Source organism: Poecile atricapillus, chromosome 3, assembly GCF_030490865.1.
Source record: "Poecile atricapillus isolate bPoeAtr1 chromosome 3, bPoeAtr1.hap1, whole genome shotgun sequence".
Lineage (NCBI taxonomy): Eukaryota > Metazoa > Chordata > Aves > Passeriformes > Paridae > Poecile > Poecile atricapillus.
Genome location: NC_081251.1, coordinates 115,157,355 through 115,179,020, shown reverse-complemented (window position 1 = coordinate 115,179,020; position 21,666 = coordinate 115,157,355). Strand labels below are relative to the sequence as shown.

General features: G+C 38.7%; 1 protein-coding gene across 9 annotated transcripts in view; it reads right to left on the bottom strand.

The window, feature by feature from the left end:
- Positions 1-21,666, bottom strand: part of CCDC88A (coiled-coil domain containing 88A) — a 62,368-nt gene that overhangs the window by 29,238 nt on the left and 11,464 nt on the right. For all 9 annotated transcript variants that reach the window (XM_058834105.1, XM_058834104.1, XM_058834107.1 and 6 more), the window contains exons 3-14: positions 18,170-18,278; positions 14,571-14,640; positions 10,977-11,035; positions 10,183-10,266; positions 9,489-9,629; positions 8,172-8,341; positions 5,288-5,369; positions 4,563-4,721; positions 3,043-3,189; positions 2,420-2,564; positions 1,617-1,801; positions 95-232 (exon numbers count right to left, since the gene is read on the bottom strand). In XM_058834105.1, coding sequence (XP_058690088.1) covers positions 95-232; positions 1,617-1,801; positions 2,420-2,564; positions 3,043-3,189; positions 4,563-4,721; positions 5,288-5,369; positions 8,172-8,341; positions 9,489-9,629; positions 10,183-10,266; positions 10,977-11,035; positions 14,571-14,640; positions 18,170-18,278 — 1,489 coding nt within the window. The remainder of the gene's footprint in view (positions 1-94; positions 233-1,616; positions 1,802-2,419; positions 2,565-3,042; positions 3,190-4,562; positions 4,722-5,287; positions 5,370-8,171; positions 8,342-9,488; positions 9,630-10,182; positions 10,267-10,976; positions 11,036-14,570; positions 14,641-18,169; positions 18,279-21,666) is intronic.

The following is a 21,666-nucleotide window of genomic DNA, read 5'->3' as shown; positions in this document are numbered from 1 at the left end:
ACTACATTCACAATCCCTTTATGTCTGTAAAATCCTACAAAAGGAGACCAGCAGAGCCCACTGCAGCGTTCACACTTTTGGTTCTGCTACTCACTTGTCGCTCGGAGTTCTCTCGAAGTGCTTCAAGTGTCTTTTCAAGCTGTGCTTTTTCTTTCATCAAATCTTTACTCTGATTTTGACTGTTCTGAAGACTTTGTTTCTCTTGGCTAATTTCATTCTCCAGCTCTTCAAGCTGGGAAGGGAAACAAAAGTTTTAAAATGTACTTAAAAATGACAGTCTTAGCTGGGCTGAAGGCACCCTTACAGAAATGAATAAAGAAGCTTAAGGGAAAGAATAAAACAGAATTTTCTAATCTTTAATTGAAACATTAATTTCTTCTGGGAATACATTTACTCCTGCCAGAGTTTTCTCTCTGGCTCAGAACACTGTATCTATAAAGTACTTTGGTGTAAAAAAGGGCTCAAATATTCTCAGGCTCTGGATATTTCCTCAAGCATCTTTTTTTTTTCCTCTCAAAATTCCATTTTAGTGAGTTTTATACTGCTCCTCTAAGACCCTTTCAATTTAGGAAGGTTGAATGTTGTTTGATCTTACTTAACTATTCCAAAAGATAATTAAGATGATTCCTTGGGAATTAAATATATGGGTTTGTTTTGTCAAATGGTTCCAACTTGCAGAGAGCAAAACTATTTAAAATTTAAAATGCCCAAGCATGATTCCTCTGTCACATTTAAGTTGTAACAAGTTGACCTGAACAATGTTTGTGTGTTTCTTACACCCTTTGTACCTCCCAGCTTTCTTTTGGGCACAGCACAGAGGCTGCTCCAAAAAACACCAGCTTCTCAGGAATGAGAAAACTTAGGGAAGCATGGAATACAGTAGGGATTTCTTTAATTTTCTTTCTTTTTTTTAATCATCTGTTAGCCACTCTAAGAATAGTCTTTCACCTGAAGTAACTGCTGAAGTCAAAGCTATTTCAGGAACTTGAGACATTTTTCACTCCATTGTAATTAGTCCCAGCTTTTTGGTTTTTTCTTTTTTCTAGTTTTTATTCTCTATAAATACCACTGACTAAATTATTCTATTTGATACATTTAACTCGAGGAGTAAAGCACTGCAGCTCAGCACAGTTAACACCTGACAAACTCCCCTCTTGAGCTGTTTATCAATTCCTTGACCCAGCTTCTCCCTTCCTCAGCTAAAACCAGGACACAGGACCAAATTTTCAGCCCAGACTCATCTCTCACTCTCCACCTCTGCACACACACTTTCTTCTGCTTCAGAATTACCAAAATTAATGCTCTCCAGTACTCTAAACCACTTTCATTACTCATCATATCCCCAGTACATTATTTTCTTTTCCCCTCCCCTGCTCTAAGACCTTTCTGAATAAACTGGTCACACACTCACATAACAAAAGAGAAAAAAAACCTCTTGGAGGTGGTTTTATTTTATACCATAAACTTACAAACACTCTTTAACACGCTTAACTCCACTCAGACCCTTGGAGTGCCTTACCCAAATTAACAGCAATTCATAAAATTACCCTTTAGGAAGAGAACATCAAAGAACATCAGGCAGCTCTCACACGATCCAAGCACACCCTGACCTTTACCTTCTTGCTAAGTCTTTGGTTTTCTTTTTCCATTTTCAGAATCCTTGAACTGCTGCCTTCCACAGAGCCCACTGCACTTTGCAGCTCTTCCACTGTCTTCAGCAAACTTTGGTTTTCCATTTCCAGCTTCAGTAACCTGCTGGATGTCAGCTCATTCACCTCATGGCCCAGGGATTTCTGGGGCACTGTGGGAGAAAAACACCATTATTAAAATAAAAGGTGACTTGTTAGCCAGAGTTCTTGGGATTTTGCATTTTAAACTTTAGAGAATTTAACAGCCTTTGAAGGTCCTTCCAGTGCCTTCTTGGTGATCAGAGCTGATTAGGATTAGAAATATGAGAAATTAAAATATGTTCTACTCTCCTCATGTTCCTAATCACAGCACAGATTCGTTTCCCACAGCTCAGGATGTCTCTCCAAATTCCACAAGTGCTTTGCACAGAACCCAGTTTATATCCAAGCATGTTATACTGGAAGATTCAAAATTTTTACTACAGCCCTTCTTAACTTTGAGAACAGCAAAGCAAGAAGCCTCATGATTTGTGCTGCAGAGTACAGAAGTCTGAATGACAAAATAATGCAATTTCAAGGTATTTATGGGCTTTATTTAACTGAAAAAGAACCACAAGAACAGACTTCTAGGCTGTATCTCCATGGATACATGGGAATCAGTGTTTCTCCAGAGGACAACATGCTCAGTACTTCAGAAATAAGGATATTTAATTTCCTAATGCTCTCCAGCCTCTGGGATTTCCATTTCAATTGCCTTCCAAGCAGTAACTGTTTACTTCAGTAATGTTTACCTTCAGAAAGTTCAGTAGTCCTGTTTATCTGCTCCAGCTCCCAGCCAAGATGCAGAGACTCATCCATACTTTGTTTCTGAGCCATTTCTAGGGTCATATTTTCCTCCATGAGCTCCTCAATTTTCTTTCTGTCCATATCACGCTCCTTGAAAATGATTTCACAGGTTAAAAGAGAAGTCTCAAAACATGCAAAGTGTTTTATTACCTATATTCTATTAATATCTGCATTCTATTATCTTTACTGTGCTGTTACAGGGAATGGCAAAGTGCTTTTTCTGATCTGCCCAGACAGTCAGATGGGGAGCAACTGGCAAGAATTGGGAGAATTTTGAATGGAAGAGCAAAAAGAAGATTATAAAGAACCTCTTCTTCTCATGACCTACAGCAATCACTCCTTACTCTTCTGAAGTTTACTCCTCTCTGAATATTAGGAAGCAAAGTGCATGGGGTAAATACAGTATTTATAATCAATTCACATCCAAAAAATCAATCCTATTGCTCTTGAGTCTCTGCATTTATCATCACATTCCTTCTTTTCCCCGCTATTCTGAAGGCTTTTATTAAAAATGGAAATGAAATTCAGTGTGTATCAGTTGTCTTTGCCATCCTCCCCTGACACTCACCATCTCCATATCATGCAGTTTAGCTTTTAGCTGTAAATTCTCTTTTTCTAACTCGTGCAGCTTGTCTGAACGGGCTCGGGTTCCCTCTAACTGATCTTCCAACATTGTCTTGGTTTCCAGCAACACTTGATTGTCTTCCTTTAACTCCTGCCAAAATGGAGCAACAACAGCAAATAAATCCCAAACCAGAAGTATTCCCCTGCTCTTACAGACTCTGATACGCATCACAAGCAGTTTCAGAAACCTAAACTAACACTAAACCATAAAAAAGTACATTTACAGCAATTCCACAGAAATGCAACTAGTGAATTTCTGTGAAAATAAAATTTGACATAAATTAAGTTAAATACTTCCTAAGCCATTAAGAACAAATAAGGTGTTGATAATTACAATCAAATCATCAGAATCCCTGTAATTTGGGCTGTGATCTAGAAAGAGGTACTGCATGTACAGCCCAAAATTAGGTTTATAGGCCACTGGGCCCAAAGTCAGGCCATGATGCTGAAAATGCAACCACAACCTTAAAATACAAGCAGCCACTCTCAAAGGGTCTGAGCAGCTTTAATTTTGGTACATACACAGAGGATTTTTTAATAGCATCTGAGGAAAGTAATGTGTAAAATACATAATTGGCAATTTTCCTTGTGATATAAAGACAAAACTTTTCCAACTTCAGCACGCAGTCAGCTGCAAAATCTGAAAAAAGATCACATAAATATCCTTCACACTCCTCCCTACACAAATATTAAGCTAACTTAAAATTATTATGAAGCAAACCCAACTAATTAACATCTGTCTGTACTGAAGCATGCTTGAAATATCCGGTATTTTACAAGCTATGAAAGCACATAAACCATTTTTAGGGTTTATTAGTTTAAATATTCTATGAAAATGAAACTTTCACTGTTGTCAAATCCCATTTACTAATCTGTTTTTCTTTACTGATTTTTATGCCATATGGCACTTGCCCATCAAATTTGGCATTTACAGACAGAATGATGGCCTGATAAATTCCTGCATGTTGGTTTGCCTCCTAAGTTACTAATTCATGCCAGAACTCTAAGTTCCCCTCCCCTGATGCTGGTACATCTATTTTTAGTGTATTTTATGCCATTGTCCTGTACTCAGTTATGTGAACAGCCTTCATTTCCTCAACACTCGACTTAGAAAATTGCTTTCCCTTAGGAGAAAGGAATTATTACATTATAAGGAATCCTACAGAAGGAGGAAGGAATTATTACATTTATAGCATTTTTAAAATTAATTCTCTGTGGATTTCTCAATTCATCCTTCACAGAGGCTTCCACTGGCCTTGCTAGCTTAGAGCTCTGGTGAACACTGCTGACTGCCATGCCATTAGACACGGAGACAACTCCCTAAAAACTGGAATTTGTCACCAAAACCTGACTGCCATATCCCAGAGCAAGAAGCTGCAACCCTTTAAAATCTCCAAATCCACTTTGAAAAAGCCAAGAGGAGAATGGTGGGCTCTGGGTGACTTTTCCCCTGGATTTCCTCACCTCCACCCTGGCTTTGTAGAACTCAATGTCATGGAGCCTCTCTTTGTAGCGGCTGACTTCGCTCTCCAGCTTGTCGACGCGGATCGCCTTTTCCCGGAGCGCGTCCAGCTCGTCCCGGTACACCCTGGCAGAGCGCGCGTCCGACAGCAGGTTCATGTTCTGGGACAAAGGGAGACACAGCAACACAACATGCTCAAGGGTAACACAGCTCCTTCCTTGCTTAAATCAAGGGAATGCACAGAGGGAGTTCTGAGAGATACAAAGAAAAAAATCTAATATATTGGAGAGGATTGTAGATTATTTATTTCCAAGGAAATTGTACTGGCCTTTTTTCAAGGACTTGCTGTAATTACATAGATATTGTATATTTATATATATATATTTATATGTATTTAGGGGTTTTCCCCTCATTATCAGCAAAGTATAAAGAAAAACCAGACAAAATTGGAGCACTTTCATTTTAAGAAGATCCTTTCAGAGGATGCACTGGTGGCAAATTGCTTGAATGAAGAAAGAAAAAGAATAGAGAAGGAATACTAACCTAAGTCAGGGCATTTTTCTCCATCACAATACACCAAATGAGGTATAAAGGAATGAATCACACAAGGTCAGTTTCAGAGTGCAAAATAAAACACATGAAAACATATTTAATATCAGATAAAGAGTGGTGAATTGTTCTGGTGGTGGCAGATTTTTTTAAAAGAATAAAATGATTAAACCCACACCTCTTGCTGAAGTCTCTTCAGTTCAGATTCCATCTGTTCCAGTTCTTGTTTACAGTCAAGCAGCTGCTCAGTCTTTTCCTCACTTGAAGGAGAAAACACAAACCAGTTCAACATGGCCACAGAACCTGCTAATGATCACCAGGTTTGACAACAAAATGCTGAGATTTGTGAGGCTTCTACTTTTAACCCACAATTTCAGGGACATCAGAGGGTAAAATTTAGAGTTGCCATTAAAACTTAGTTATTCTTTTGGTTTTAGTCTTTAGCTAATAACATTTTAAATGTTGTTAGACTTTTCATAATGCTTTAAATTGTTGTTTCCTACCCAGGCAGGGTAGAAAATGGGGTGTAAAATAAGAGAATTTTTGCAGTAAGGGATTTTATGGAAAAAAACACAGACAATACACATGAATGTGTACGAGGAGATCCCCATCTAAAAGTCAACTCAGAATAATTTCAAATTACACATCCAAAAGGTCCAAATTCTTTCCAGGAGAACCAGACACTGACCCCCTGTCACAATGAAGTAAAGCCAATTTTAAAAGCATTTTTATAGTTCTGTAATTTTTCCTTTTCTTGCAGAGAAGATTTATTAAGGGTTTTAGGTGTCTTTACTCAATTGAAGAAGATACTGCTTAATAAGCTCAGTAATTTCATGAAACACACAATGAATTTTAATTTTATGGAAACAACACAGTGTCTGTTTTAGTCTACTCAGAAACCTGTGATAAAAGCAATTTGACAAAGAATGCTACAATTCTTACAGGACTCATTCTGTAACTTCCAACTCATTTCCCTAGCCTCAAAAAATGAGTTTGTTAAACCATGAGCATGTGCAAAGGAAATATTTAATTCTCTCACAGACAAAGAACACCTGATGTTCAAAATTCAACTGCACTTCAGAACAAACAGTATTTACTGCTGAAAAACTTGCCAATATTAAAAGATATATTGCATATCCAAATGTGTTACTGTATTATTCCACATTCCAGAAGACAAGGAAGAAACAAAAATAGGAAAGGGGGAAATAAGAAAATTTAACGGACTGAAATGGATAATACTATCTCAAAGCAATCATGCCAACAAAAAATAGGTTTGTTTTAAACAAAACTAGAGCAGTTGTTTTTAAGAATGAGCCAATTTCACCATGAATGATCTTTTTGGAAAAGGATTGTTTGGAAAAGGTCACTGAGCCTACAAGCACAGGAGGCTCAGCTCTGCACAGCTCAGTGCAACATCCCTGTCACAGCTTTCCCCCTCCAGAGGTGCTCAGAAACCAGGCACAAACACAAATTTATTCCTGATTTCTGTAACTTTTCCTTATTCCTGTTATTGTTCTACATGGGAACACACAGAACTCAACATTCAGAAAATGAGGTGTGCAATTTCCAGCTTGGGAGTTTCTGTATTCCCTGGTTTGCATCCAACAGAAAAATAATCTTTACAGACCTTTTATACAAAATTACATCAGCTACACTGCATATTAAACCAGGTATGAAGGTTCACTGCCAAAACCAGATTATAAATAAATTTTATGCTGAGTATTTTCAAGTCTGGAATTAATGTAATTTCAAATTTATCAAATAAATGCAGCATTTAACACTAAATGCTGCAGACAGAAGTTAATTCATCCAAGTCTGGTATTTTAAGATACTCCTACACGTAAAGGAAAATTATTTACCAACTGAATTCAAATAAGAGTGCAGAATGTGGACTGTTCTGAGCCATCAGTGTTGCCCTAATTGCACGCTTCAGCTACAGACTGGAGAGGATTGGACTAAATTATACAGAACATACCAGTGTTCACTGTTTAGGCTATCTATTAACTGTCAATCAAACTAATAACAGCAATTTTTTCACTAATTTTCTTGGTGCAGCTGTTTATAGAATATCCTGGGCGGGCTCATTGCAGGAGACACATAATAATACAGACATCAGGAAAAAAGAGCCCCATCTTTTGTCCTCTGCTCCTCATGAAGACCACGCTGTAGTGGGGGAAGGGGATCCTCGGAGTAAATCAACACGATCCTTAATCCAGCCAGCTAGAAATGATCTGATCAAAATTGTGACTTATGCTACCTTCAGCTTGTGATTAAATTTACCTGTCTCCTCTTTCCATTGTTGAATTAAAAAAAAAAATCTTTATTTTTGCTGTTTCTACACATATTGAATCTCTTCAGATTGAGCATTTTCATTCAGAACACACACACTTCCCTCTGCTAAAACAACTGACACATTGCTACAGGGAGAAGCAGATTCTCCACAGGGCTGTTATTGATCTTCTCTTTAAATAACTCCTCACTCTGCTCAGATTTTTTCCTTGACTATGAAGACAAAGTGCCCACAAAAACCCACAGAATCAGGAGCAGTTTTCAGGAGCAAGTAAGTGTTGTGCAGACAAGAAATCTTTTACACAGGAACAATGAGGTGGGAGACAGGAAAGCATTCTAATTGAATTTTTTTGTCCTCTCTGCAATGAATTTAAACATGAATTCACCATAGGTGAGTATTTCTTGTTGGAAACAGATCACCTAATTGTGCTGCTGGGAAAGAATCACTCCTGCACCATCTCCTTTTAATGATCACCTGGTTTGAGAACAAAACACTGAGATTTGTGAGACTTCCACCTTTAATCCATCATTTCAGGGACATCAGAGTGAAAAATTTAGGTCAAAACATCATTATGAATACAAACAGAGGCAAACACAGATGAAAAGTTGTATTTGTCCCATGGGTCCACAAATCTTCTTGTGTGATAAAAATACCCCTCCTGGGGAGCAATAACTAAAAAAAGCATTCGGAAGGATGAGGAACTGGTCTGAAGAGGACTAGAAGTGCGCTGAGGCAGCGTGTGGCAAGGATTTGAGTGTGAATTGGTACTCACAGCTCCTGCCGAAGCCTCCTGATCTTGGCCTTGGCGTCGGCGAGCTCCACGCTCAGGTGCTGCCGGCTCTCGGTGCGCTTCATGCCGGGGGAGCCGCACGGGGACTGCGCCGCCGATGCGTGCGGCAGGAAACGGAGACAGTCCCGCTCCTCCGACAGCTCAATGATGGTCTGGGGAGGCAGAGCACAGGAAAAAATCCAGAGTGGCACTCACAGAGCCACCTCTGGGTGTGTCATTCACACAAACACCGCAACGGCACAAGAACGATGGAAAGGTTTTGGCCGTCCAACAAGTCAAAAGCTCTCCCTGCACCTTCACACCTAAAGGAAAGAGCCACAGCTCTTGAACAGGACCTTCTGCTGTTTTATATTTTATTTTTCACTTTAGGTTTTCAAGGCCACAAAATGACCAGTGCTCAGAATGGACAGGCAATGAAAGGTGTGTTGAAAACCACCACCTCTTGAAAATAAAGATGAACGTGTATCTCTAAGCAAAGATGTGTTCCTCAGCGAGCAGCAGCATCCTTGACAACTGAATAAAGCATCAGATCTACAGGAATATTCCTATTTTCCCCTATAAATAAAGGTGTTAGCCAAACATGAACATATCTCATAGTTTAAAGTACTTTTTCTTTGCTTTGCACAAAGGCATCAGCACCATCCTCTACCCTCTGTTTCACTCTGATCAAGGCTGTGATCCTGAAAAACCGTCAAAGGAATATCTGCAATAATTGCAACACTGACACATCCACTCTACTGAGGGGCAAATCTGGGAGCACCAAGATGATTCACAACTCGTAATTTTTATTAAATACAGTTCTGTTCCTTGATTCTAACGCAGTACAACCACTGTGCCTCATGATAAGCCTGCAAAAGCTCTTCTCCTGGTATGGATTCTGCTTTATCCCCCTCAAACCTGGACAATAGGACATGGGAATAGAACAGGCAGTTTCCAGTGATTAGCCTGCGAATTGATGGGTTATTGATTCCTGGTAAATGCAGCTGATACAGCTTCAGATTCTCTGTTTTCAGCTACTGATCAATGCTGAAGTTGTTTCCCACTCTGGCTACGTGGAATAGATCATCTCTTATCTTTCCTGCTTTATTCCTACTTCATCTTTCCTACATTTGTTAACAAATGTGCACAAAAGAACCCCTTGAAACAATGTTCTGGCAGTCAGGAATCCTTGCTTTAACATGTCAGCACAAAATTCAACTGTTAGTTATAAAAATCCTGAAAATCCTAAAAATCCTTTGCATTATATCAAAAATAAAATAGATTTCTTGTATTCCTCTTCAGCACCAACCCACACCATACCTCTGAGTGCTCATCTCTTTCATCTATAAGTCTTTTTAAATGCAATGCCATATTTTTCAGGAGAGGCTCAACATACTCTTGTGTCAGCACAATGACATCCATCCACTGCAGGTCAAACACATTTTCCTGATTATGAGTTACCTACATGGGGTGAAATGAAAGAGAAGAAACATCCTCTTGAAATTTTAAAAGTAGAAAGGAAGCATAAAGAAAAATAAAGCTGCCACTCTACAGGTTAAATTCTCTGGACAAAGGTGAAAAAATATTTAAAATATATTTAATTGTATATAAAGGAAGAGTTTTTTGTCTACCTGGAAGCAGCAACTTGTCCTTCTGGTGAGGTGACAATAACATTATAAATTACCTACCACACACTGGAATTATATTTTATAAAGAAATTTGCATATAAAGATTTCACTAAACTAAATTTGCTGTATGTAACTAAGAAATCCTTGAAGCAACAAATTTGCTTTCTGGTACTGCTCTAAAAATATAACCCAAAAACGCTCAATCATGAAATCTTTTTGTGAATCAAGTGAAAAAAATAAAGCCTTTTTTGCTTACTACAACCACTCAATATGCAAATCACGTATGTGATTTACTTGCCATTGAACACGTGCAACTCCCCTTCCTGCAATACAATATTCCACCTCAAAAAATCCACAAAATTAAAAGCAAAAAACCCCCAAAATACCTCCTGAATATGGGCTGCAACAGCTGCTCTGGTATCAAAATCCAGACTTTGGATTCTTTCAATAAATTCTTCTTTTTTCTGACACTAAAAATAGAGACATCTATTTTATACATATTTTTATATACAATCACAAATATTTTCATTCCTCTTTTGTATTTCTTAAGAGCTAAAACTTATAAAGCCGACATTGCAATGGCCACATGGCTAAATTGCTATCCAATACTTCTGGTCCCAATAAATCTGTGGTTTATGCCACGTTACAGCAATTACAGCTCTTAGAACTAATTAAGTGATACAAGGAAAAACAAGTTGAAATGGGACAAGGAAAAGGTTTCTTAAAACTGCTACTTATTCAAATTTAGTGAATGATGAACATGGACTATTGCTATTTATTTGAATTTATTAAATAAATTTGAAATAAGATAAATTATTATAAAATTATTATTATAAAAAAATAAATTGAATTTATTAAATATTTATTAAATTTATAAAATAGTGCAGTGAGTTAATATTCAGTGCTTTACCATTTCCTTCCTTTCTTTACAATATCAGGTAAATTAACATTATTGAAGTTAATAACCCATTTGAAGGTTATGATGGTATTGGAGGTATTTGTGCAATAACAGGTATAGGGTTGTAGCCATTTAATTAAAAATCAGAATATTCCAATTTTTCAAGGAATGCAATTGTACCACCAAAGGAAGAAGAGTTTTATACCATCCCAAGTACTAAAATATTAAGAAAAGAGATCAATAACTCAAAAGATTCATAGAGACAAACATAATTAAACTCACCTGAACTGCACAACCAAGCAAAAGGAGGAGAAGCTTTTTTACTTCTTCAGTACCTGGCTCTAAGAAGAAAACGAGAAAAAATGGTAACTGTAAAATTATAATTAGTTTCTTCCCCTATACCTCAGAAAACATGAAGTTTCATCGTTATTTCCATGTCATTTTTGTTAAGCTAGTTTTAAAATAACCAGATGAGCTTTCAGCTCAATCCTTTTTGCCATTTAACTGCTGACTCCCAGAGGTACCAAACACCTTAACAACCTAAATAACAATTAAAATAAAGTTCAGCTCTTCAAAAAGCAAAACTTCAGAGTGGCATTTTTAGAAATGCTTTGGAGACCTTCACTCAAGTTTTCAATGGTAATCTCAGGTATCTCAAGATAGTTACAAAATTGCTGAAATTATCTGTCTCTCCCAAGATGGAAGAGTTTAGGTGACAAGTTCACCTTACAAAGCTGTGTTAGATCTTCATCTGCACATCCAAAAAATCAAAATGTATTTCCAAATCTGGCCTTAAGCATCTTAATCTCCTAAAGAAGCTTAAGTTAAAGAACTCTGCTTACAGATTAATAAATATGTTTCTTACTTTTTATGTTCAGTGTCCTCATCTTGCTACTAAATACAGAAATATATTCTATATCTAGAACATAAATTCCATGAAGCAAATGCTTCAAGGATGACAAAACAGTTTAGGCATTGACTCAAGCTGCTGCTTTTGGAGGGAGCTACATAATGTGTATAATCCCAATGAACATGAAATATTGCAATTTTTCAAGAGGTTTTTCAGGTAGATAAATACATTACAAAAAACATAGTATCAAATGGGAGATTTTTAATCATTTATTCAGATTTCTTGTATCCCAAAGGCTCGAGCTGTGAAGTCTTTTATGGAGAAATAGAAAAAGCATCAAGGAATGTGTTTCACCAGAAGCTGCTTCAGCTGAAGAAGGGGAATTCCACCTGGCTGTCTGTCTTATCAATAAAGGTTAACAGGAATACTGCAACAGGAGGAATCTATGCCAACAGCTCATAGCCTACATTCACTTATCCCAATAAATTAATCACACTTTTTTCATTTTTAAGCAATCCCTGAGCTCCTTTTCACTCTTCATCTCCTGACTGCCTTTCAAACACCTGCCTGAATATTAATTCCTTGTCTCTCTCCCACGTTCCCTGAAGGAACAGGGCAAAACACTGAACCATCTCAGCTTCCCTCATCTTATTTTTCTTCCTTCACCTCCATCAGAAATACAGAAATAGATGATTCTCTTCTACACCCTTCACCCTGCTGCTGAACTTTGTCCCTACCCTGTGCCACTGTTTGATCTTGCCTGTGTTCACCCCAATCCCTGACTTTCACACCCTCTGCAGGCTTCCATCCTCCCCTGCCTTGCTGCCTTCTATATGAACTTGCTTTCATCTTTCCCCTTTGCCTCATCATTATCCCTTTGTAATTTAATTTAATATTTACAGTCACAGGCTGTAGCTCTCCTCCAACTGCCTTTCCAGCCAATCAGCTCAGGAAATATTTCCTGATAAAATCCCTGCTGACCTGTTTTACCAAACCTCAGCTCCAGCCTTTCCCTGCATTTTCCTCCATGAGCCAACTGCCTCTGGAATCTGCTCCTGCCATCTGCAATTTGGCATCTTCTGGGATTTCTCTCCTAATCATTCCTTAAGTGTAAAGGGGAAAATCTGGGAGACATCCCTGTGAAAAATCACACCTCCAGTCTAAGCTTCAGTGGACCGAATCCAAGTCTTTATCAGGGATTGACTTTTACTCCAGGGCTTGCCTTGATGCAACCAGATTTACACAGCAAGCGTCTCCAAAGGTCACTGAGGTTTCATTTCCCTGCACCTGCCCAAAAAAAGCTTAAAAATCCATGTAGGGATGAGATCCTTTTCCAAGCTGACACACTAAGAGCAGTCCAAACTTTCAAAGGAGAAAGGTTCTGGACAGAACCCAAAAAAAGCAGGTCTATATTCTAGTTCAAACCAAACTCTGTGATTGAACTCCAGCAGGCAGCTGAAACACCTTCAAGAATCTTGTCCAAGCATAACAATTTTTTTTTTTTTTTAATGTGAGGGCTACACTACAAGAAAGTCCAAATTTTCTCACAAATCCAACAAAATCCCCGGAGAAGAGCAAAGCACACACCCACAGAGCTGCCAAACCACAGATCCCAAAACATAAGGACATCTCCTTAAAAATGACCAAACCATAAAATTAAATGTATACAACTGAATGCAGTATTATCTCTCTGTGGGTTTGATAGTGCATTATCAATAAAATGTCATCTTATGCTACACAATATTGTTAAGACATTTTCTCTCAGTATCTTGAGCAGAAGAAAAAATGTCACTACAAAACAATACTATGACCTGGGGTTTTTTTAAAATCTGTTTTTCCAGTAAATCTGGTTTCTAGGCAAATCCTTTCAGTCTTTTGAAAACCTTAAGAAAGTCTGGAATCAAAATTATAAAAGCACGATGCATTCTGTTCTTTTGGAAAGGAAGAGACCACATTCACATTTCTTGGTGCATATGACAGCAGCTGCACATATGAAAACTGAAAAAGCTGTGACCTCGGAAGCAAAAGCAGCAATATCCAAAAGCAGAAAGTAAAACTCAAAAGAATTAAAAGCAAGATACCTACAGAGATGGGATATGTGCAGATGGAATATGGAAAATACCAATGTTATGAGCCCTGGGATCGGGAAGTGAGGAAACACAGATGGTTCTTCTGGGTCATGAGGAACCCCCTGTCCCACAGACACGGAAGCGTGGCAGAGAAGACATCCCAAAGAAATAAAAACAGCCAGGGGAAGCTACACAGCCTGTTAGAGCAGTTCCTGACCTCTCTGCTGAGGTGTCAGAACGTCAGGAGGAGAACACCTGGGGCACACTAGACCCAAGTAAATAAACTCTGCCCAATCCATAGTGGCTCCATGCAGGCCAGGTGTGTCTGCTCCGTGCTTCTGGAATTGAGAGCATGGTGCAGAGATTCCCAAGAGGCTGTGGATAGTCAGCTGGCTCCACACAGGCTAATTTTCTTGGTCTGAAAATTGCAACTCTCAGAGCTGGAAGCAGAGAAGGTGGGAGCATGGAGAAGACAGTGTCAGTTCAGGGGAGAAAACAAGAAGGTAAGTGCAGTATTTTTCAGGTAAGGATGCAAGAGAAGCAGGAGAGTTTGGGGGAAGGAGAAACAAGGATCAGGAGCTGGATCAAGTGAGATGCACTGAACTGCCAATTCCCTCAGCGGTGACACAGGTAAAGAAAGTTGAAAGTGCAGTAGCTGGGAGTACATGAAACTTTAATTTGTGCCATCAGTGGTTCACTGGATGCAGGGAAATGCACTTGGGCTCAGTAAAAATCCTACTGAGAGCCAGGGCTGAGGGACAGAACACATTTTTTAGAGTGTGGACAAAGAAAATCACTGTTAAATCACTACTCATCATTATTAAACCACTTATTTAATAAAGTATTTACACAATCTTCTGTTGAAAGGCTCAACCCTACAGGAATTTTATTTCCAGTGAAATAATATAAATTATCACACCAGTATACATTTTTTATCTTGGTCAAAAATAAACTTACCAGAAAAAGGATTTTTGCCAATTATTAGCACATTTGGCAAAGACATCATGATCAACTGCTGCAAAGTCTCCTATAAAAGTTAATTAAAACATTATTTACATCATACATACTGAATGAAAGCAAACATCAAATACCAAGAGCCACTGAAGAGAAATCAGTATTAATTAAACAGATTTAACATTTTTTAGGACTTCATACATACAATTTGTACACTACTTAATTATTTGCCTTATAATTTAAAAAAATAACTTACAAATGTGAGTTACTTCTATAGAACCTTTGTTTTACTGGTTTGCACAATCATCTCACACAGCAAAATCCTCTCGTGGCAATGAGCTGGCTCAGGAATCTTAAGCCAACGAGATCCTGAGTCTCAGAATGCAGCAAAACCCTTTACATTTATTATGTTCATGTTTCCCTGACTAACTTATTGATACATATTGGTTTTATTGGCTCTAAGGTGCATTTCTACTGCAAAAAACTCAATTTCCTTTCTGTCATGGTTTCTTTGGCCTCACCAAAATCTGGATGTGAAGATCCCAGGGGGTTTTTGCTGCAGTGACACTGGGCAAGCTGTGAATATAAAGGTGCAAACCCCTGTCTGCACAACCCACATGGAATTTTAGCTTGGAAGTGCCACTCTCCTGGCAGCAGCTCTGCCTATCTGTTCCATGGATTCCATCAATGGAGCTCCTGTAATGGCTGTAATCGGGTCAAATCCCCAGTCTAGACAGAGCCTAATTCTCCTGAAACAGTATTTCTCCTGTTCCCAGATGTTTATTCCCAGCAGATGCCATCCTATAGTCAGGCTTCTTATTTTTCCACAGTGACAGATCCATTACTACAGAAAATGCTCTTCCTCCAAAGCAATATATTCCAGAAGAGCCCAAGGCACACATCAGGTGTCACAATGTAAGCAACAACCACTTTCTTTAGGTCAAATTGAAAAAACCACAATATTTCTTGAAAAATACCTGTAGAAATTATTAGCTACAGCTACACTTGGAAGTTCCCACCATTTAATACTCAACATCAAAATTATATCTGAATTGATTAACAGTAGACAGCAAAATAGAAATTCTCTCTGGACGCACCTAAGACAAACTGTAAGGAGGGAGAAAACAGCTCTGACCTCCTCAAATATCATGAAATTCTACCAACTGTGACACCTGTACTTCTCAGACTTTGAAAAAGATGACGTTCAAATAAAATAAGACATGAAGTGCACCACAGGATGTTTTAAATCAATATGAAACCAATAAAATATAATTAATTTAATGAGTATCGACAGCTGCTGTGAAAGAAAATCACGTATTTTTCAAGTGGCTTTCTGTTGTTTTTTGGGGGTGTTTTTTTGGTAGCATCACAAATAATTCCATGCTGCTATCATAAAGCTGATCATGTATCAAAGCAGAGTATGAACAGCAGTAACCAAGATATGTCTCCTGAATGGACATGATCACCTGTTTCCTTACAACACCTCTGCCTCGCCCCAGAGATGTCTGACACCTTTTCTGTCACTTGGTGTTAACCTCAGCACTGCCTTGGCTTGCACAAACTTTTCCAGTTCATTAGCATTTATTTTACTGAAGATTTTCACATCCTCAGTCAAATCTGCTCAGAGTCATGGACGCTCACTGGATTAAATCTCTCGAGCCCAAAATTTCTCCAAAATTTAGAATCACTTGTCTGAAATTAACTGCTGAGAACAGTTCCACACTCTTACACTGCCCAGAAATGTTCACACTCAGATTACTGGTTCAGGACCAGAATTGTAATTCCAGAGAATAACAAAGATGATGCAGGAACAAAAAATATTGACTGATCTAATGTAACACCTTGATTTTGACTGTTATATTCTACTAGTGCAGGTTTTTTTGACAAATACATCCACAGCACTGATGCAGTTTTTCACTAAACTGAGAGAAGGTTTTCCCCAGATGTTGTAGAACCACAGGGAACAAACCAGCATGGACAAGCTCACAGTGAGAAGTGTTAAGAGTTACATTAAAACAATGCGAAAAATTCCAAATTCCCACATTCATCAGTGTCTAACATCCAGTAAAATCCTCTCTCCTGTCCCCTCCCCTGGGATTCCCCAGGGAACACCCCCAGGCCTGTCCCCTCTGCTTTCAGGAGCACTGGAGTGTGAGGCTCCTGCCTCACCCCAGGCTAAGGGAGGCCTCTCAGTTCGATTCCAATACATCCATCAAGCCCCAGCTTTCCTGCCTTAGGGAATTTCACAGGTGAGAGGAACTCATCTGACCCCTCTGTGAAACAGCCCATCCTTTAACACTTCAACCACCACGAAGCACAAACCTCCCTGCAGGCACTGAAGGGAGTGAATAGCTACACATGCAAAAAGCAATTTTAAATGAAAAGGAGCTCTCCAGTTCAGAGAGTAAAGGCCTTTACTCCTGCTAGAAACACCAGCTCTTCAATGTTTGCATGGTGACCAAAACCCTGAAAAACTGGGGAGGGAAAGGGGAGACAAGTGTATAAAATAGTTAAAAGGGCAGCTGGACCATTAAAGGCATGGTGGCTGCTTTCATTTCTTAAAAATTAGTACTTTTTTATTTTAAAAAAGTTCTAATAAACTTATTTCTATCACAAAGGTTTGGAGCAACATCCACAATCCTGAATCATCCAAAGATAGCTAAATGCCAGCAATTCTGCCTGGTACTGGAGCACTTGGACTGGTGCTAGGGTGAGGCCAGTGCAGGACAGGGAATGCTTTGTGCTCCAATAAAGATCAATCCTGTCAGTGCCTTCTGCTGCACCTGTTGTGGAGCACTAATGCCTGGTGGAAAATACTTCCAGGAAAAGGAAAAGCATATGGGCCTTAGCAGGCAGCACATATATCCATGGGCAGAGGCTGCCAAGGAGAGAGGGCAGTGCTGGGGAGAAGCACGGAATTCTCACTGTGCTCGGATTTTTGGGAAGCACACACTGTGTGTGGACACAGGAGGAGCAGCAGATTTCAGCAAAGGTTTTCTCCCAGGTGTGGGTTCTCCTGGCAGGAAGGAGCAGGGGAGTGTGAAGGGCACTAAAAGCCACGCTAAAGGGACACTGGTGGCAGCTGCAGTGCCCAGCTGTGGTGTGTCCATGTCCTCTCCAGCTGAGCATCCAGCAGGCACAGCTCCTACTGCTGCATCAAACTCCAGTGGCTCTTTTACAGCTCTTAGATCCTCCTCACTACATTTACTGCAAATTCCCAAATTAATTCTAAGCCCAGTAAATTGCATCACCTTTTTCTAACAAAAATTCCACTTACAAGACTAAATGCATATGTAATAATCTCTCCCACTGGCACAAAACTTGCTTCAACTCAGAAAATACCAACCAATAATACTTAATGCACCACAGGAACAACTGAACACACAGAATATTTATTCTATAAACAGATCATCATTCATATAAAAGTGTGTCCACACCACCTTTATACCTGTAAATAGTGATAAAAAAAATCTCACCAGATATCTAAACAATCATCCATACAAATAGCTCTTGCTGATCTTATTCCTGTTACCCTTAAAACCGTAACAATAGAAGAAAATTCAGAAATAATTCCAGGCAAAACACAACAAACAATTACTGACCTGATAGTAAGTTTTAATTTGTTTCACCAAAATGGACAAATTTTGAATCCTTAATGATGCATCATTGTTTACTTTTTTGTTTATCCTCTGATTAGCAGACTTTGGATTGCTGCAAAAAGAAAAGAAAGAAGAATACCTTAAACATGGTCAACATTAATCTTTAAAGCTTTCTCTGTAAAACAAATGGGATAGTTAATGTGCCAGCACAGCCATTTCTTGTCTTGATTACCATACCTTGTTTTTCCCCCCACAAATCAATGAGTTGTGGAAGATGGAAAGAGCTTGAAATGTGTCTCTGACACAGCCAGGCAGCCCCACATTCTCGTCTGCCACCAATGCAGCCCGAAACTGGGAGCACCCAGCAGAATTCCCAAGGAATGGGTCTGACAGGAAAGATTTTGTGGCTATATGATGGCATTTCACTACCATGAGGCACAAGGAACAAAATGCAATTTTTAACTTTTAGAACAATGATGAATATGAAACACATCGTGCTAACACACACTGACTGTTTTAAATATATTTACAGACTGTTGAAATGTGTCAACAAAGATATTATTAATCGGAGTTTTTGTCATGTATTATCATATACTACCAGATTTTTCTCTGGTTTCTCTTGGCTTCAGGGAGGAAATCAATCACTTTTTCCTTCCCAAAGCAGAAAGGATCTGAGGAAATGCAGATGAGTCACCCTTTTTCAATACCTCATAACACACACAGGACAGCATGACAACCATTCACTGGGATTTCTCATGGAAAACCATCCAGAACCAAAGCACCCCCCATAAAACTCTCTGAAATGTTTAAAGAATTCCTAAGGGATGGCCAATGTGAAGTTTCTCACTTTTACAGATTCTTGATACAGTTGCACAACGCAGCTTTTGATATGTAATGGTATTATTGTATTGTTTAATGATATTATTATTATTATTACCAGATAAATGAGAGCTGGCTGGGATGCTGCACTCAAAAACAAACTACCAACTTTTCCCTGTCAAACCAGGGCTCCCTGCAGGGCTATGTGTCTGCTGGCTCTGGTTTTATTCAACACTGTCATTAATGATTTAAACAATGGAATACAGAATACACTTTCCAGAACAGCCACTGGCGAACTTTGGGAGGAAAAAAACAAAACCAAAAAACCTTCAAAAAAACACTATGGCAATGGGGAATGATCCTGGTAATGTGCAAAAGTAATGGAATTCAATAACTCACAGGCAAAGGATTAGAGTCAGAATCAAATGCAGAAAGAGGAATTATTTGCTATAAAACAAAAATGACCTGATTATTGTCGTATCATGACTTACTCTGATGGAATTTATCCCTTTGATTATACTCTCTGTACAAAAATGACATATTTTTCATTTATATATGTTACCTACACAAACTTTATTTGCCTTTTACAGCTTGCTTAACTTTTAGCATATTAGACTTTTTTTTTAAAGATACATTTATGTCTTTTCTTTGGTTTATTACAATCAGCATTTCCTGTCTTGTAAGCACAAACAGAAATAATAGAAAAAACTGCAGGGAAAGGAAGTCAGGTCATATAAAAATGCACCTCCAACACACAGACATTTCTAAAAGAAAAGCAGTAGGCACAGTATCTTTTTTCTGTATTTATTATTATAAATACCTAGGAAAATTAGGACAGGGGCAATTGCCTCATTCCTAAATGCTCATCATCATGTTCCTAAAAATATTACAAACCATTAAAATACATTTTAGAACATATTAGCCAAACCATGTGACTAAGCTGTGACCTTGGGTTTATTAGTTCAGCCAACCTGTAGCTGTAAAAGCAACTAAATGGGCTAAAAATAATTATGCTTTGCAGATGCACAGAACTGGACTCCTTTCCACAGTGAATTCATTCAAATTTGTTGAAATCACAAGAGAAAATCCACAATAAATCCTGCTGACCTACAGAGATCAGCTGAAGTCTCCTATTTCTACATGCATATCTCCAAAAGGCCGATTTGGGCCCTTAATCTTCATCTTTAATCTTAATGACCATGGGATTATCTCTGGGCTTTTTCATCATCTTCAGCAGCATTTCTACAGCCACACATTTCAGATGCCTCTCCCTTTAGAGCTCTCAAAACAGGGCACAGGGGTTTCCTGGATATTGTGCCAGCTCTTATTTTAGCATCAACACCAAAATTAGTGTGCAACCACAAGAACTCAAAACACAAACGTCATAAAAGCTCAGGCTTTCCATTTTCTCATTTCTAAAGCTGTATTAGGATATTGAGATTGATCCTGGATGAACAAAACTTTAACATTTGCATAGCACTGGATCTTCATGACACCAGGGGATCAGCCCAGCCAGCAGGGAAGGTTGGGAACCAGCCTCACCTCCCTCTATGACAAACTGAACTGCTTAGTGCCAAAATGATTCATGCCTGTAGCTTGAAACAGAGTTGGGGTTTTGTTTTATTTTGGCTTTCTGTTGTTGGCTTAAATTGCAGGAAGTAGTTTACTGAGATTGGGCATTTTTGCTGGGAAAACTTGGGCCACAGATGTGCTCTGGAAGTGTGTTTTTACCACTTGGAAAAATTCCACTGTCCAGTATCAAGATGCTCTGCTACTGCAGATGATCAACAATTAAAATCAGAATACCAGCCTTGGGACAACCTGGTGCACAGAAAAAAACTCATTTTAGTAATTTTAAACTCTTCCAAAAAGATTTTGGCAAAGGGTCCAACAGAAACATCAAGCTCCAAGTTCCCTCAACATTTTTCAGCAGAACTTCAAAAGTATGAAGTGGTAACAAGAAGTTTAACCCACTGTTTTTAAGGTTCAATAAAAGCAAGCTAGTGAGATATCATTACTTACACTACTAATCTCTACCAGTCATTTTTAATTTAATTAAACATGCACCCTCAATAACTCACTATTGGTAGCAGATTCCTTTTTCTGGCTTTTTGGTAATGAATGTCCTCTTGGCTCATTATTCTTCAACCATGGGAGGTCAGCTGTCTTTCACACTCTCAATTAATACATGCTAGCCATGACTAGGATGAGTGACTTGGACAGAAATTTATTTCCAATGCTTCCCAGAGTGAAATTCTGCTCTCTGCACCTTCCAGGGTGAACAGGACTTCACCTTCACTGTGCATCAGTAATTGAGATCTTTCTAACCACATCATGTCATTAAATGATTACAAACACAGACTGTTTATAGGCTACCTACTAAAATGACCCCTGTGCTGAAAAGTCAATGTTGAGAACTGAGGGATTCTTCCACCAAGCAGCCTCTGTGCTGGTGTTTAGCACAGCTCCCGTATCTTCAGCCACTGATTTATTTCTACCTTTCAGATTGTGTTAGAACTGTCAGGTTTGTGTATGGAACAGCCAAGCAAAGACCTGACAGATCCCTCCTCACACCACTGCTATGAAAGGACCATGAGCAGGTCCTTGAACAGGAGATTCCTTATTTAAAAAAATAACTAAACCCACCTTCACTTCCAGTACTGATAACTAGCTCTCATTTT